General features: G+C 34.8%; 1 protein-coding gene and 1 pseudogene across 1 annotated transcript in view; both read left to right on the top strand.

Annotated features, from left to right (window-relative positions):
• The window catches only part of ADAMTS6 (ADAM metallopeptidase with thrombospondin type 1 motif 6), a 262,282-nt gene that overhangs the window by 178,185 nt on the left and 64,597 nt on the right, over nt 1–19,500 (top strand). Inside the window, exon 14 of the mRNA XM_065875405.1 lies at nt 12,752–12,854. Within this exon, the coding sequence (XP_065731477.1) occupies nt 12,752–12,854 (103 nt within the window). The remainder of the gene's footprint in view (nt 1–12,751; nt 12,855–19,500) is intronic.
• On the top strand, nt 1,365–4,347 carry LOC136121598 (ribulose-phosphate 3-epimerase-like; annotated as a pseudogene).

Below are 19,500 nucleotides of genomic sequence, written 5' to 3'. Positions count from 1 at the left end.
ACCATCATAAAGTTAGGAGAAAGCAGTGATGAAACCAAATAGTGATTTGGATGAATAACATGAATCTTGGAAAATAGAGGTTTTATGCAAGGGAAGAAGAATGGAGTACCTACTGCATATTTAGACTGTGTTAGGTAGGAGTGAGAAAGGCAAACCCACCTCTCAATTCCCATCTATTTCTGTTATGTAGTTGTAGCGGTGGGCACACATTTTGGGTCTAATAACACAGGTGCTATACAATATGAATAATGTATGATAGGTAACAGAAAAAGGAAAAAAAACATGCCAGACACACATGCCAGGCTTGTTGCATTTTACCCATGAACTATGTTTAGATGCTCAGATTGTGGAGTTTGTTATTGGTAGGTTGACATTTCTATTACTATCTTTGTCTTCTGTTTCAGCTTTTTGCAAATGTTAAGGAGATATATTTAACATATATGTATCATGAATATACAAATAATTATGTTTTCTTCATTAATCTTGTCTCTACTAGTTCAGAATTTGAGACAATTCAGTTACCACACCAAAATTTATTTTCACGCTATCCAAGTTAATGAAGCTGTTTGAACATAAGTTGTGTAAACTGGAGCCTTTTAATATGTAATCTAATACATGAAAATTTAAACTTTCAAAACACATAATCTAGCCCAGCACTGTCCAAGAGAACGTTCCTCAATGATGGAAATATTCTATCTGTGCACTGTCCAGCCTGGTAGCCAGTAGTTAAATTAGCTTTTGAGTACTTGAAATGCGTCTAGTGCAACAGAAGAACCGAATTTTTAAGTTTAACTAATTTAAATTTGAATAGCCACATGAGACTAGTGACAACTGTATTGGGCAGCACAAAGCTAGTCTAGCTATGCAGTAGAAAAATAACTGTTATGAAGAAGATTGTATCTGTTAATCCCAAATCCCTAATTTATCCCTCCCCCTTCCCCTTTTGCTAACCTTAAGTTTGTTTTCTATGTCTTTGGGTCTGTTTCTGTTTTGAAGCACAGGGGACTATATTCAATATCTTGTAATAACCAATAGTGAAAGAGAATCTGAAAAAGAATATATATAATATATATATATATATATATATATAACTGAATCACTTTGCTGTACACCTGAAACATTGTAAATCACCTATACTTCATTTTAAAAAATTTAACAGTATAAAAAGAAGACTGTAAATATTATGTATAAAATTCTCAAAACAAGTCAAATCAATCTTAGCTCATTTTAGAAATAAACGTGAAATTTTTATTTTTGGTAATGACAGATTATTCTGACAGAAAAATATTTTAGAGTGTGCTGAATAAGATTTTTTTTTTTTAGCATTTTAAAATCAGCAAAGAGCTGACCAGATAGTAAGGGAAATGCCGTAAGGTCATAATTTTTGAAGGCGAACTCAAAAGCATCAAAAAGGAAACATCAGAGCAACTAAGGTACTCTTACCTTGACAATATTCAGAGAAGAGATTAAGTGCTCCAGTGTGTCTTTCTTAAGTATATGAAAAGTTTTTTCCGAAGCTTCTCCCCTGCTACCTCAGTAGACTTCCTTCATGTTTTATTGGCCAGGAGGCCGAATGCCCACCCTTAACCCAGTCATGGGCAAAAGGAATGGTATTACCATAATTGGTTTTGACTAATCTAGATATGCCCCTAAAATGGGGTTAGAGTCATTTTCTCTGAGAGGTAGATTCCTGAGCAAAAATCAGAATTCTGTTAGCAAGAAAGTAGGGAGTGATAGATATTGAGAGTGACACAGGTGTCTGCATCAGAACTCTTTTAGTTTCCATCTTTACGAGTAGAAGTAGCAGCAACAAAAGTAGTAATGGTAGTAGTAGGACTAGTACTAGCAGTAGTACCAGTAGTAGTAGTAGTGATGGTAGTAGCTGCTGCTAACATTTATTGAGCACTTACTACATACCAGACCTATTATTTTAACCATATTTTCTTTCCATACTGAGAGTTCTCCTCAGTGGTGAGTTGACTTGGTAAGATATTTTTAATTTCCATTTGTTCAATATAAATCTAGAAAAACTATGCTATAAAGTTGTGTTATGATCTGTTTTGTTACAGCCTTGTTTCTGCAACACAAATTAGCTCATAAGTGACTGAGTTATTTTGTGCCACTAAGAAATACAGCAGCTGAAGTCAAACTACGTTTTGCCTTTATACAGCTGAACAGCTGATGAAAATTGTGCTGTACATGATGACCATTCACCTCACACTCTTCTTTTTGTTCACTTTGGCCACATGCTCTGTCATTTCTGTGTGTGTTTCTGCCTGTTCTTTGTACATTGGCCTCTTGTCTCTATAATGTATAATGTTTTGAATGTTCTTTTTTTTTTTTTTTTCCTATAATGCCTGGGTGTCTGTGTGAGCTACCCTAATTTAAGGGACTCAAGAGAGTATACTTGTCTTTTATCAAATCAGCCTCCTGCCTTAGTGCATGTTTTATTTAATTTAATACTTTACACATCATATTGAGTGACCCTGTAAATAAGATGTGAGAGAAAACTTTCCAATTAGTTAGAACCAGTTTGACAGTCAAGACCTAGAAAACAATTCATAGGCATTGTTACTTTGTCATTTGTGATCCAAGAGCTTTTCTGGAGACTTAAATAGGGATAAATTCAAATGATCCTGGAAGAATTTTCAAATCAGTGTCCAGAATGAGATGATGTTAGGCAATCAAACGGTAAGAGCACCAGGGTTCCTTATCTAATGTCATGAATCTTTGAGTCTTGCTCTCTACTTTCTAACTTAAGCATGTTATAATAGAAAATAGGAAATCTAGGAGATATAAGCCTGATTAACATATATTTGATACATCCTACTTGCATTTCTTTTAAGATCTTGCGACCCATTCCAAGCAGCCTATCAGTTTGCCATATAGTATAGCAGTTTTGACCCTATCTTTTCTGTGATTGACCAGCTGGTACTATAGATTACAGCTTAGTTCTTACATTTTTACATATAATAATAATTATAATTATTATTTATAACTCTCATTAGAATTGAATTAGCTTCATTAAAATCACAACAGAAGAATAGAATAAATTAGAAAATCAGAAGAAAAGGAAAAATAATATAAGGCTGGGATCAGTACCTTAAATATGTACCACAAGGTCCTTTCACTCACTAAAAGTGGGCCATAGATTTTGCTCTGAGTTTCCTAGTAACCTGAGTAAAGAAGCAAACACCATCAGTTCTAAGATTCATGATGTCTGATAGCTATGACAAAAGGAGATATATCCACAAAGGAACACTTCATTATTTTGAAGCTTTGATACTTCTCCTATGTGGATCCCTACACTAGTGAATCAGATTGAAACATACAAGGCTGACAGTATTCTCCTTGCTTAGGTTTGAGGAGAAATTGGACCTAGAACCAATGCAGGCCAGTCTTAAAAAGTGGCAAGCACAAAAACAAGATAGCCACACCTTCTCCCTAATGCCAGTGTAATTCCTACCACAGACATTTGAAGGGTACAGGAATGGTAAGAAGAGAAAGAGCTCTCCAGTGGAAAGACAACAGTGTTCCCATTAAGTCCTGTCCTACTTACCCCAGTTTCAAAGAAAGCGATCCACAGAAATAGAAGAGGCAACTTATAAAGAGAGAATCTTTAAGGTTTTAAAATAAAACAAAAAAGGATAGCCAGCTGTAAAATTGGCTGACCACTCTCAACAGCAACTTAACCAGCCTAGAGGCCAAAGGTATTCACACAATAGACTCTGAGGCTGGTTATCTGCATCAGGATGTATTGGATGTGCAGTTTGTTCCCTACATCACCATTGGTCACCCTCAGGAGCCTTCAAAAGCATCTAGAAAAAGATTCATTCTTTGACATTCACATCATCGTCTCTAGGACAGAATACCAGGTAAAGACAATAGCTGTGGCAGGAACAAATGAATATGCTTTTTGGCTTGAAGCTACTGAGAAACCAGGAGCATCTACTAAAGACATAAGGATATTTGGATGAAGTTTGCGCTCACCATTAAACCAGGAACTTCAATAGAATATTTGGGATCATAAACTAATCTAATAGATATGATCTTACGGAACTTGGGTTTGGAGAGCAGAGATTTATGGAAGTCATGATGCTGAGGGTTCATTGTTTGAGTTCTCCTCTTTGGACTTAAAGATAAATGATTGTTAAGGTCCTGACAGTTTTTATAAATGAGCAAATGTAGGAACTAGCATGATTATCAGGTAGTGCCATTATGAGAAATAAAGACCCCAGATCTGTGCTCAATCTTCTAAAAAGTGTTTGCTCGAGAGCTGCTAGAAAAATACTTTATTATGTATATGGAATCTCCTTTTTATTGACACAAAAGAATATTGACTATTAAGCAGGCATTTCTGCTTTCCTGAGCAATTTTTCCCTGCAGTGACTGAAACTATCATGCAAAACGTTCTCAGAGGGTAAAAGTTGGTGTACATGGTATAAGTATTTTAAGTAGCAGAATTTATAGATCAGTGTTATAAATACTTGAAAACTTGATGTTTGTCAAGAGTAAAAATATTGCTATATTGAGGTTATGAACCAAATTTTATATCAAAGCCTAAAGAAGAAATATTAGCTACCGTGCAAAGGACTCTTCTGCATTTCTAAAAAGAATGTCCTGGGGTTGCTTAGCTATTTTCCAGAAAATCCGTGTGTTTTTCCTATTCCATTTTATTTGTGATTTGCATGTCTGCTTGATAATGTGACTAGGATAGAACTTCTGGTGAAAAGCCTAAGCTCCACCTTGGCTGGGGTGAAGTCATATTATTCTTGCATCTTACACATCTCATTTCCTCCTTTATTTTATGCATCAAAACTATAAAAAACTATGCAGACAAAGGATTTTCCAGGTCATCTGTGGCCTGTTCTAAAATTTAAGCATAGGTTATGTAGTACAGGGACATTTTTTCAGTCAGCGTTGCTAGAGGCACATGCTGTTCTGCAGTTTTTTTCTTCTTCATTGTGTAAGGTCATTAAATGGTGTCATTGCCTTGGTTGTGGTACACAGGAAAAGTATAGCCTATATTCGGAAGGAGTACTGTAGTGAAAAAGGTATGGACTTGGGATTCAAACTGACTTAAATTCAATCCTGACTATAACAGGATTGTTTCTATTTTACCTTGACAAGATACCTATCTTGACTAAACTTCAGAGAACTCCTATATAAAGAGTATAATTATATCAAACTTGCAGGGTTGTTTGAGAATTAAAAGAAGTAATACTTTAAAACATCTAGTGCTATTCCTGGTACTTAATCTGTATTTGCTACAGTGTAGCTATTACTCTATACATTTATGTTTTATAGATTACAAAGTACTTTTTATATAACCTCATCAAATCTTCAAATCACTTTTATAAAGGGAGGGACAGGGTTTTGCTTTCTTTTTTCATATTTTAAAATGAGGAACTAAAGCTCAGCAACAGGCTAGTGTCTTGGAAGGGATTCAGGAAGGCATAGAATTTCTGAGTGCTGCTCTAGCACTCAGATGGAGCCTTTGGGAGGCGGGTGTGGCAAAGTAAGCTCTGAAAGAGTTTGGTCACCTTTGACATTGTCTTACTTCCAGTCTAACCTTACCCTGCAGCAGAACCAGATAGCTGAGGACAATTATGAAACTACAGACCTTGCCCCCAGGGAAAGGTGTGGGGTAAGTGATGCCAAGGTACAGAGTTGATCCATTAACTAACAGTGTTATAACTGTGTCCCAAGTTATAATTAGAAAACATATATGTATCAACCACATTATTCTCATATACTTCAATATACTTATAAAAGTATACTTTCACATATATGTATATATATATGTGTGTATGTATATATGTATAGATATATGTATGTATACACATATATATAAAATGGCAAAAAATAGCAGGAGCAGTGTCATTAATCTTTAGGTTAGTATGAATTTTATAGAGTGCATCTTGGTGTGAGAAATAAGGAATAGCTTTTAAGCACAGAATAGAGCTTGCTTGTTTATTTTGTTCTTTAAAGCGACGTTTAAAAAATCACAAAGTAAAAGTTTGTTTCTTAACATTTTTACAGGCTTAGGGGAAAGGGTCATGCTATGGATAGATGACATTTAAATTAAATTTAGGCCATACAAGGCATATAGAAATAGTTTTAATTTTGAAAACTTGCATACAAGATTATGGTATCAAACATGACAGCCAGATTTAAGTTTGTCTAGACAATGTAGGTTTATCAGGCTTTTGTTTTTTTTTTCTTCAAAAGTAAAGGTACAGTGAAATTATTCCCCCAAAAGCAGAAACTATTTGGGGGAGAAAATATGAGAAGTTTGCCTCAAAACTAGGGTTGAAATGATTCACTACGCATTGAACACTAAATTTAACCTTGGAAATGCCCTTGTGAATTACTTTAATGAGCTAATTAGACAGTACCTTATAATTAGGAAATCAGGAGTTTTGTTTGCAACTTGTAAAAGAGAGTATGGAAGCAAGGCTTTTGTTAGCCCTTGCAGCATCTTTATGTATATCACTCCTGTCTGGGTGAACAAGCAGAAATGTGTCCCTTCTTCACAGTCTCATGTCAAGTGCATGACTTCCTAAGCAAAGCAAAGGTTGAAATCCAGCCTCCACTTATGCTCCTTCAGCTAACAGGGTATAATTGACTAAGAGTATGTTGCTATCCTGAAGAAAAAGAACATTAAATTTGGGGAGTGTAGAAGGTTGGTCTAGTGTAATAGTGAAGCACAAGTGCATCTGGCATGAAAGTAAGAAAGGAAGAAGCAGCAGAAGGTGGGAAAGAGAGAGAAGGGGAGTAGAAGAACAAAATTCCAGTTTTGCTCATTTTGCTGTGTTCCCTGAGGCTGTAGGAATCCTGGCATCTTCCCAGCCTGTAGGAATGCTGGTATTTTCCCAGCCTACGCATCTTTTTTTTAGGAAGAAAAGAGGAAAGGGAAAGGGGGGAAAGAGTTTCATTCTCGGCTTGCTTCTCACTCTTTATTACCCATAAGACATAATACAGTATTTGCAGAGTTTTCCTCATTTGGAAAACATTTTGGGATGTGTTGCTCTTGAAGGTAAGGGTATTTGGGGTGTATTTTGCAAACGAAGAAAAGAAGGCACAAAGAGATTCCGGGACTTTCCAAGGTCACCTATTCTTTCTGGTAAAATCCAGATTACAACTCTAGTAACAGAAATGCCCCTGGACAGTTGGTCAGCAGAAGCCGAGATTTCTTTCTGCAGCAACGTTTATGCCCCAAGGAATTTTTTTTTTTAATCTATCAGTATAACTGGAAGCATAAGATAGTCTATAGAATGTGCTAACTTACATATTTCTCTTAAAAAAAAAGTAGTGAAAAAAGATACTAGTATTAACTTTTTGTATCTTTGAAAATACTAAGATCAAAAGATACTGAGACCTGCAGTGTTGCTTTCTGGATTTATGTGGGACCCTGCTGGTTACTTTTTAGAAGAAGAGGATGCTTGATAAGTGTTAACACTAGGAGGCTGAAAACCTGTCAGGCTTCACTTAAAAAATTTGTTGCTTACGCCTACTGTTTTCTGTTGCGGTTTCTGCATAGTGTCAACATTTATTATACTTAAGTAACTTAAAAAGCATTACTCCCTAAACTCTCCATTATTCTTAAACAAAACAAAAATATATTTTATGTAATTTTTCCTTAAGAAATTACTCTTTTCTTTGATCTCTTTCATTCTTTGCAGCCGGAATACACAACTCCTACTGAGCTTATTTCTAATCAACACAAGATTCAGAGCATTCACTGAAGGAAACATTTGAATCAAGAGAACAGAACACTAGCTGATATATGCTAGAAACAGAAAGGCATGGGATCAAGTCCCCAAGTCTACTACAGTTTCCAATTTATAGCACCATCCATCTTCCATGTTTTTCTGTGAACATCCTAAACACTCCTGCCTCAGGGCTTTTGCATTTAATGTTTCCTGGAACACTCTTTTCACAGGTTTATATGTAAGTCACTTCCTCAGTTTCTTTTAACTCTCTGCTCAAGTGCCACCTTATCAGAGAGAATTTCTCTTGCTCTACCATTTAAAACAACTCCCTCACCCGCGCCCAGCCCACCCCGCCACCTTGGTACCTTGCTTTATTTTTCTTCTTTCTCATCTCCAACTACAGTGGGCTCCAAGAAAGCAGGGATCTAATCTGATTGGTTTATTCTCCAGAGCCTAGAATCCTATGTTATATATAAAATCTTTTTATATATATTTGCTGAATATAAAAAAGACACTTAAGGCCAGTTCTTGGTGCCTGGTTTTAAGAGTACTAATGACAAGTTATTATGTCCCCATAGGAAAGCCATCAAGGTCTAGATACCTTTCAATAAGGGATTAGATTTGTTCAGTGTGGGTCCAGAAGAAAGGCACAAGACCACTGGGTTATGGGAAGGAAGACAGATTTTGGCTGAAAGAAAGAACCAGATGATAATTGCAGCTGTCTGAAAAGTATTTGATCTATCTTTCTGTAGATTATACAGATTGTGTGACCACTTTGGGGGTAACTGTACAGGAAGTTTAAGAGTTTTGTGCAAATTATATTACATTCTGACATCAATTCTTAAAAGTGTATGATTCTGTATTGACTCAAAAATTAATAATTGAGCTTGGTTCTTCTGCAAAATGCTGCCAGACATTTGTATCTATATGTTAACACCCGAAATCAGGGGCTGGCAAATTGCACCTTCTGGGTCAAATTTGGCACATTGCCTCTTTTTGTAAATAAGATTTTAGTGGAACACAGCCCTGACTGTCATTTACATAATGTTTATGGCTTCTTTTACACTATGATGTCACAGTTGTGTAGTTGTAACAGAGGTTATATGGCCCACAAAGTCTTAACATATTTACTATGTGGCCCTTGACAGAAAAAGTTTGCCAACCTCTGCCCTTAACCAACAAATTGCAAAATATAACACAAGGAAACATATCTCTATTCAGTCTCCCAAGTACCACTACCACTACTACTATCTCCTCCTCCTTTTCTCCTTCTTCATCATCATCATCATCAACTATTTTATCTGTAAAGATCCAACCATAATAATATAAACCACTCTAAATATTTAAACAGAGGGAATCTAATGCAAAGAATTGGTTACGTGCATAATGGAAGAGGCTGACAAGCCCATAGATCAGCATCAGCAGAAAGATACCACCACTCCTACCAGAAAAACATAGGAAGGAGGTAGTTTTATTAAAGCCTAGAGGCTGAAATCACACAGCAGAATCTGGAACCACACAATTGGGGGTGGGGGTGGCTGTTGTCTGATATTGGAGCCACAAAAATATTCTGCTTCTGCCTAAGATGCTGCTTGAGGTAGAGAGGAAATGAGAGAAATACCCTGGCTTCTCCCACTAGTGCCTTCCATTGCCGGAACTCAACCAGAAGTCAGCTGACACAGAGGCCTAGGAAATGGAGCCTGCAGATTTGTTCCCCCGACATAAAGAGCAGAGCAAGAGAATGGTGAGGAATGAGTCTAAGGATGCCTAGACCAAAGACCACACAACTGCTAATGGTTATTGAGTGCTACCAGTACCAGGTAAAGAGCCAAACAGTTTACATGAATCCTCACCTACTGAGTAAATACTAGTGTTATCTCCAGTTTATAGATGAGGCTTGGAAAATTAAGTACATTGCTGAGGGCTATGAATTAAATACATAAGTTAGAATTGAATCCAGGTCTGTCTTACTCCAAAATTCTTACTTTCAGCCCTCTCATTTTGTAAATAAGAAAAAAGTAGTTTGGAGCAGATAAACTTGTAGCTGGTAAACACAAGGCTAGGTCTAGAACCCAAGTTACTCCTATAAGGTTTTCGTACATCTTAAGAACTTAAAAACCTATTGTAGCATTTAGAGAGTCCAGAGGAGGCCCCCACTCAGATGCAGGAGGTGTCTTTGCACCTTGAAACTGTTACTAAGCAGCCTTCCTGGACACAATTTACTCAGTTATAAAATGGGATGATTAGTTATAACTACCTTATGAGAGTGTTGAGAGAGCTTAAATAGATATAGATCTAGAGACTTCTGAACAGTGTGCCATGAGATAGGTACTTACTAAATGCTTAGAAAAAGGTAAGTAGGTGTTCTTATTGTTAATATTTTTATTATGCTGAACCTGGGAGTGGTTATCACAGGAAAAGAATAGATCAGAAATCTAATGAAATGTTATCCAAGTTAGTCATTAAACAGTAATATCCTCCTTTTGGACCTTTTACTTCTCTTCTATCTAGGATAATAATTACAAGATAGTCAAGAATAGGATTTTTGTTGGTTTTGGGTTTTTTTTGAAGAGAGACTTTTTATTTTTATTTATTTATTTATTATTTACTTATGACTGTGTCGGGTCTTAGTTGCAGCACGTGGGATCTTTCACTGTGGCAGGCGGGCTCTTCGTTGCAGAGCACGGGGCTTCTCTCTAGTTGCGGCACTCAGTCTCAGTAGTTGCAGTGCACAGGCTTAGTTGCCCTGCAGCATGTGGGATCTTGGTTCCCTGACCAGGGATCGAACCTGCGTCCCCTGCATTGGAAGGTGGATTCTTAACCACTGGAGCACCAGGGAAGTCCCTGTTTGGTTTTGTTTTAAGTGAGTGGCCCTCGAGATGCCTTAGTTTATTAATTCAGGTCTCTTTTTTTTTTTTAACCGGTTCTTATCTATGAAATGTTATCTCTTATGCTTCTATACAGTTCCTTTCTTTCATCCGGGATAGCTGTTGTCCAACTATTCCCAAAAATATGACCTTTTCTTTCCTGTCCCCATGGCTTTACTTAGCTTCATTTTTAATAGAAGTCCTTTTTCTTTCTTAACGAGCTCAGTTCCTATAATACTTTGTAATATTATAAAGAATAAGTATGTATGATACTTTATTATAATTCTTATAATATACTCAAGATTTTCTTCCTCAACAAATATTTCCCTAACTAATCACATGACACATTGATCTTTCACCTATATACAGCACCTGTAGACAATCTATAATGTGCTGTCATATACTTATTGCCTGAGATAGGGCTGTAGCTTTTCCATTTTTATCTTGTTACTCCAAACAGATTGAAAGTCATGCTTGGGTAAAGTTTTAGGTGGTTGGTGCTTTACAAATACTTAAGTATTATGTGAAAACTGTGGCTAGATTTCAAATTACCTGTGTTTTATTAAATTGATGATATTTGCTTAAAAACTAGTCTTGCTACATGGCAAAGCCACTGACAACCTTGGTCATTTTCTGGGATTTCCTGAAAATGGCTTGTAAAGGGAAGCATTTCTTTATTCCAAAGATTAGCACACCATGAAACAAAAGACCCTGGAAGCATATCCTTCCAGCATCATGCACTATGTAACCTATGGTAAATAGTTTTCATTTTTTTAAAAGGCAAATAAGGATAATTTGACAGGCAGAACCATTAGGTTTAGCATTGCAGTCTCATATTTTAACGTGCAGAAAATATTTTAAAATGCAAGGCTCATAACAGAACGTAGACCTGCTGTCACTATTTTCAGAATATGAGGCTTTGGACTTGATATGGTAGAAATTTTAACCACAGTATATAGGAAGTAATGATGACCATGCACATATTTGCACCTTGTGGTCTATTAGTTTTGCACATGCTTCAAGGGACCATTTGCAATGTACTGATCTCAGGAAGCTGTATAAAGTAAATGTAGAGATCTAAGGGAAGGTAGTAAAATGTCCTCAAAATGATCTCTGAGATTGTAACATACTCGCCATTTATTCACAATTGAGACTTTTATCTAATGGCTTATTTTGTTCTGTCATATTTAAGGGAAATGTTTTCCCCACCCATGTTTCAAAAGCAGTACTTTGATTTTTAAGTGCTACTGCTCCAGAACTCTAAAAGATAAGTCAAATTAGGTCATATTTCCTCAAACACTATGAGAAGTTATACTTTTAATTCTTTGTGAACTTTAAGATTAAATTTAGGATGGCCCTGTGGTATTTGAAATCCAGACCTAACTAGATTGGCAAGATTTTCTTCCCTAAAAAACTTAGGTAGAAGAAGCATTCCAAACTTTTAAAAACAAATAATCCTCTCTTCACCCTCTCAACATCCTTCTCTCCTCTACCACCCAACACATGTACATGTTTTGAAAATGTAGTATTTTATTTTCTGTGATGTTAATAGATTAAATGTAAATCTTAATAAGTCTGAATTCCTTGAATTTAAAGGTGTTTAGACTTGAGGCCTAGCATTTTGCCCAGTTCATTCCACATCTTAAAATACGGTTTTTGTCAGGGCTAGACAGTAAACAGCTCTAGTAGTTGGGATCCAAACCACAATTAATAGTGCTGAATGTCATGTTACAAACCTGCCTCTTGATTTCTTAAAATAAAGAGCTGGGAGTAGCTGTGGCAACTGGACCTCAAATACTGTTACCGAAAAGGATTTTGTGTTTTAGTTTCTTCATCTAGTTTTTATGTCTGTTTATAAGGAGATACCTGATGGATTGATTGCAAAGTGGACTATGAGATGCATCTGAGTGTAAAGTTATATGGAAACTGTCTAACACTTAACTTTGTTTAAGTTACTTCAGTTATTTCTTCTGTGGCTAAGATTACAATTCAGACACTTCAGTCATAATACTGGTTGTAAAACAGTAAAGCAAATGCCAGAATTATAGCCAGAGAATAAGGGAGTGAGCTAATGTGATGGCGTTCAGGCACTTTTAATTTTAGGGACATTGTCCCTTGGTTTTGGTATATTTCAACAATCATACTATTTATGATTTTATTTTATTTTAGCCATGTCCTTTGGGGGCCCGAGATTTTCGAGAGAAACAGTGTGCAGACTTTGACAATATGCCTTTCCGTGGAAAGTATTATAACTGGAAACCCTATACTGGAGGTAATGTATAACCTGGCAGAGTTTTCATCATGCTTGAGAGCTTTGCAAGTATAAAGGAATATATAAATACATACAAACATGCCTGTACATTCATATACATACTAGTAAAAATTAGTGTTTGCAAATCACAGGAAAGTGCTTCTAGTACTATAAAGGTCTCGTGTTTTAGTTTCCCTGTAATAAAGTTAATAGGTTAGTACAAATGATCAGAAATCATTTTTTAAAACCCAATTCTATTTAACAAGGTACAAAGTTCCTAGAAATAATGTAAATCCAAGTAATATTTCTGAGTTCTTGAGACTTCCTTGGGGTGTATAGACATTATATTATAATAATTTACAATTATTGAATATGTGGAATTATCACCCTAAAAACAAATTATAACGATATAAATCAACTCAAAAGAGGCCAGGAAAATCTGTGTCTTTCTTGGTCACAGACCAAGGATCTTTCCATAGATGATTATTGTTCTTTTTCAGGGAAACATTTTTTGCTCTTTATTTTAGGCAAGTATCAGACACTAATTGCTCTGTAAGCACAAGAAGTTTTCTTACGCTCCCAAAATACAAACTAAATTTTGTTAAAATTTTCTCTTAGAAAAATAGAATGTACTCTTTTTTTTTTTTTTTTTTTTAACATCTTTATTGGGGTATAATTGCTTTACAATGGTGTGTTAGTTTCTGCTTTATAACAAAGTGAATCAGCTATACATATACATATGCTCCCATGTGTCCTCCCTCTTGCATCTCCCTCCCTAGAATGTACTCTTAAAAGAACTTTTATTTATTGTTTTTCCAATATCTTAGTTAGTTTTTTGTTTTTTTTTTTCTTGGCCATGCCACATGGCTCTCGGGATCTTAGTTCCTCAACCAGGGATTGAACCCAGGCCCCAGCAGTGGAAGCACCAAGTCCTAACCACTAGACCACCAGGGAATTCCCCCAACATCTTACTTTGAAAACTTTCCAACATAGAGCAATATTAAAACAATTTTGTAGTGACAACTATCTGCCCACCACCAAGATTCTATCATTAATATTTTTAATATACTGTCTTTATTACATGTCTAGTCATCTCTCTATCCATTCATTAATTTATTCTATTTTTCAGGTGCATTTCAAAGTAAATTGTAGTCATCAGTATACTTTCCTCTAGATGCTTCAGTTTGTATAAGTTTAACCACAGTTCAATATTTATTTTCTTTTTTCTTTTCAGGGAAGATTATGTACAATGAAATGCACAAAACTTAACTGTACTTTCCCTGAGTTTTGACAAATGCATACACCTGTAAAACCTTACTGAGTTATAGAACATTACCATTACCTCCAAAATTCTCATAGTCCTCATACTTCTTCCCATTTAGTAGCTGCCTCTACCTACTTCCAAGAGGCAACCAGTTCTGATTTTTTTCCTTACCATCAATTAGTTTTTTCTGTTACAGAACTTCATGTAAAGGAAATCATGGCATATTTACTCTTTTATCCAAGGCTTCTCTAAGCCTAATGTTTTTGAGATCCATCCATGTCCTTGCAAATGTAATTAGTTCATTCTTTTTTAATTGCTGAGCAGTATTCCATTGTACTAACCAGTTTGTTTATCCATTCTGCTATCGATGGAAACCTGATTGTTCCTAGTTTTCAGCTGTTATGAATAAGTGGCTATGAACATTTGTGTATGTCTTTTTGTGGGCATATGTTTTCATTTCTCTTGGGTAAATACTTAGGGGTGGAATTGCTGGGCAATAGGGTAGCTGTGAGTTTAGTTTTAAAAGAAACTGCCAGATGTTTTTCCAAAGCGACTGTACCAGTCACACTCCCATCAACAGTGTATGAGAGTTCTGTTTGCTCCCCATTCTTGCCAACATTTGGTGTTTTCAGTCTTCTGGTGGGTGTATAATGTTGTCTCAGTGAAGTTTTAATTTGCATTTTCTGATCATTGAATATGTTGAGCACGTTTTCATGTGCTTATTGAGCATTTATATATCTTCTTTTATAAAATGTTTGTTCAAATCTTTTACCTATTATTTTTTGAATTTTATTTATTTATTTTTTATACAGCAGGTTCTTATTAGTCATCAATTTTACACACATCAGTGTATACATGTCAATCCCAATTGCCCAATTCATCACACCACCACTCCCATCCCCCCCCATTTTCCCCCGTTGGTGTCCATACGTTTGTTCTCTACATCTGTGTCTCTATTTATGCCCTGCAAACCAGTTCATCTGACCATTTTTCTAGATTCCACATATATGCATTAATATCCGATATTTGTTTTTCTCTTTCTGACTTACTTCATTCTGTATGGCAGTCTCTAGGTCCATCCACATCTCTACAAATGACCCAATTTCATTCCTTTTTATGGCTGAGTAATATTCCGCTGTATATATGTACCACATCTTCTTTATCCATTCATCTGTCGATGAGCATTTTGATTGTTTCCATGACCTGGCTATTGTAAATAATGCTGCAATGAACATTGGGGTGCATGTGTCTTTTTGAATTATGGTTTTCTCAGGGTATTTGCCCAGTAGTGGGATTGCTGAGTCATATGGTAATTCTATTTTTAGTTTTTTAAGGAACCTCCATACTGTTCTCCATAGTGGCCGTATCAATTTACATTCCCACCAACAGTGCAAGAGGGTTCCCTTTTCTCACACCCCGTCCAGCATTTGTTGTTTGTAGATTTTCTGATGATGCCCATTCTAACTGGTGTGAGGTGATACCTCATTGTAGTTTTGATTTTCATTTTTCTAATAATTGGTGATGTTGAGCAGCTTTTCACATGCCTCTTGCCTTTGCCTATTTTTAAATTGGTTATTTATCTTTTTATTCTCAAGTGGTTCATTTATCAGATAGGTTTTACAAGTATTTTCTCACAGCCTATGGCTTTCTTTACTTTCTTTGCTTTTCTTTATGTTTTAAATGGTGTTTTGAATGAGTATAAGATTTTAATTTTGATGAATTCTAATTTTTTAAAATTTTATGGTCATTGTGTTCTATGTCCTGTCTTAGAAATCTTTGCCTACCTTAACTCAGGAAGATATTTTCTTCTAAAAGCCTATGGTTTTGATCTTTATATTTAGATCTATAGTCTAAAAATAATTTGGGGGTGTGGTATGTATTTTTAGTGTATTTATAGACTCTATTTTGTTTCATTGATCTATTTGTCAATCCTGTGCTGGTACCACACTGACTTGATTAACTGTAGAGTCTTGGACATGGGTAGTGTAAGCTCCTCCTACTTTGATCTTTTTTTTAAGAGTCCTTTGTATATTCTAAGTGCTTTGCATTTCCACATAAATTTTAGAATCAGTTGTTAATGGTTACAGAAGAACATGTTGGGTTTATGATTCTTGTCATGTTGAATCTTTATATCAATTGAGGAAAAACTGATATATTAACAATATTGAATTTTCTGATTTATGAACATGGTATATCTCTCCATGTTTTCCTTAATTTCTCTCAGCTATGCTTTATAGTTTTAGGTGTAAGGTCATGCACATCTTCTGTTAAATCTATTCCTGAGTAATTTATGGTTTTGACACTACTGTAAATAAAAGTTTAGAATTTTTTATTTTCAATTGTTTCAATTGATTTTTACATATTAACTTTGTATTCTGTGACCCTTCTAAATTCCCTTACTAGTTCTAATAGTTGTTTTGTAGATTGTTTAGAATTTTCTTGGTAAATAGTCATGTTATCTGGAAATAGAGATTATTATTTTCAATCTTTAGACCTTTTTATTTTATTTTCTTGCCTTAATTCACTGACTTGGCCCTTCAGTACAGTTTGTGCATGTATTAATTATATGTGTTTTTCTTCTTTATTCTGTTAATATAGTGACTTAGTTGATAGATTTTATAATGTCAAACTGACATTTTACTCCCAGGATAAACCCTATGTGATAATGATTTATTATCTTTTTATTTATTATCTTGTTATTGGGCTTAATTGCTAATATTTGATTAAGGATGTTTACATCTATCTTCATAAGGAATATTGATTTGTAAATTTTTTTCTTGTCATGTTTTTGATAAGTTTTGATATCAGAATTACTCTGGCTTCCAGAAATAGAATCCTTATTTATCTTGAAGGAGTTTGTAGGGTTGATAATATGTCTTCCTTAGAATAGATTTTACTAATAAAACCATCTAGGCTCGGTATTTTCTTGTGAAAATAATTTTTTTATTACAAACTCAACTCCTTTAATAGATAAAGAGCTATTCAGATTTTTTTATTCTTATGTCAGTTTTTGAATTTGTGTCTTCAAGAAATTTATGTTACTTCCATGTTGTCCAATTTATTCGCAGATAATTGATAATACCATTCTCTTATTATCCTGTTTAGTATCTATAGGATCTGTAGTGATATACACTCTTCAATTTCTGCTATTGATAATATGTATCTTCTCTCTTTTTCTTGATCATTCTTGCTTGAAGTTTATCAATTTTATTACTCTTTTCAAAGAATCAACTTTTGGTTTTAGTACTTTTTTTCTAATTAATTTTTTGCTCTTATTATTATTTGGGGGGAGGGGTTTATTTTACTGTTCTGCATTCCTAACATTTGTTGTATTTTTATTTCCTTCAGTTGAAAATATTTTCTTATTTACATTGTGATTTCTTCTTTGACCCATGGGTTAGTTAGAACTGTGTTATTTTTATTTCTAAATAGTTGATTTTTTCCAGATTTTTTGTTATTGATTTATCATTTAATTACATTATGATCAGAGAATACTCTGTATGATTTAAATTTTTAAAATAGTTGAAATTTGTTTTATGATACAGCTTATTGTCCAGGTTGATGAATGTTCTATGTATATGTGAAATGGATGTGTTTTCTCCAGTTGTTGGATATAGTGTTCTATATGATAACAAGGTCAAGCTGGGTGATAGTATTGTTCAGATCTTTTATATTCTTTCTGATTTTTTTCTGCTCTGGTTTTTTAATCGGTTCCTGAGAGAAGTGTGTTAAAATCTTCAACTGTTTTATGGCTTTGCTTTTTGTGTGTGGGTGTAGGTTTTTGCTTCATGTATTTTGAATTGCTTTTATTAGGTGCATATACATTTGGGATTGTTTTGTCTTACTGTAGAAGTAAGTCTCTGAAATAATTCACACATTTAATAATTAGCATCTAGATAATTGTGTGCTTTGTAAATTAACCCTAAATTTATAATAAGCTTTAACTGAAGGTAATTGGTAATGTGACCTTCCATTCAGAGAATCATCTTAAATCCTTTCTTGAAATAACATTACCTCTTCTGAAAACTTATTGTAGCAGAGGAAGCTGAACACATCTTCAGCAATAAAGGAAGAATAAATATATTTGTATCATTATCACACAGTGCAGTGGGCTAAGGAATACAACCAGAGCATTTATGTGTTCTGCCTATCAAATACTACCTTACATAATTAATACTAAAATTGTGTAAATAAAAGACTCATGTTCTCTTTTTATAGTCTGATGCATAAAAAGCTGCATTAAATTCCAAAGCATTACAATAAAAAATGGCGAAAGAACTACACTAGGTAGTAATGAAAAAAAAATCCCAGTTAGATCTGTGGAAATTTAGAGCAATTTTATTCATGAGAATCTTATAAAAATAAATATAATACCTTGATTATCAGTTCAGGAAGAAATTATTTTATTTATTACTTGTTATTTCTGTTCTCAGTACAGCAAAATGTATCATTAACCTAAGCCTAATAATAACATTATGTTATATAGAAGTTCTATAGCCTGTAGACATTGAAAATGGAAGAAAACACAGACTTCAGCCAGAGGTTGTAAACTGGCAGTTCAGGAACCGTTTTTACTTATATACATGTTTTAGCCTCCACAGTATTTTTGAAAACTTTATATGAGTTTCCAAGAAGAGTGTTTCTATATATATATATATATATTTTTTTTTTTTTTTTTTTTTTTTGCGGTATGCGGGCCTATCACTGTTGTGGCCTCTCCCGTTGTGGAGCACAGGCTCCGGACACGCAGGCTCAGCGGCCATGGCCCACAGGCCCAGCCGCTCTGCAGCATGTGGGATCTTCCCGGACCGGGGCACAAACCCGTGTCCCCTGCATCGGCAGGTGGACTCTCAACCACTGCACCACCAGGGAAGCCCAAGAGTTTATATTTTTAAAGTCTAGGTTTCCATCTCCTCTTGAAAAAACAATGTCTGACAATATTGGGCCGTCTTCTTACATGACAAAAGTCAACTGTAACAGTGATCTACTTTAATCAATTGTTCTCTCTATAATTTATCATTGTCTCCATCACTCAGTTGACTTCTCTTTTACTTCACCCCGTAGAAACCTGGTTTCTACCTTCACTAAGACCTAGGCATGTCATTTCATCTTTCTGTCTAATTTTCTTTTTTAGAGGAAGTCTTTTTTATTTCAAAGAAATTTTATCAGATCATTATAATAAGGCCAAAGTGCTTTAAACATCATGAAACAAAGGTTCAACAGAAAGTATTTTTAAGTCCTAATTTTAATCAATAATTACATTTTTATAAATAGCTTTTTTATGTTCAGTTTTGAATAAAATAAATCCATATTGATTGCTACTTTTCCAATATACTGAGAAGTTGTGATATGTAATCTGCTTGTTTTTTTAAAATTGCTACTATTTATACCTATTTTTCACGT

This window comes from Phocoena phocoena, chromosome 3 (assembly GCF_963924675.1).
Source record: "Phocoena phocoena chromosome 3, mPhoPho1.1, whole genome shotgun sequence".
NCBI classification, from domain to species: Eukaryota; Metazoa; Chordata; class Mammalia; order Artiodactyla; family Phocoenidae; genus Phocoena; species Phocoena phocoena.
This window is presented reverse-complemented; position numbering and strand designations above follow the sequence as displayed.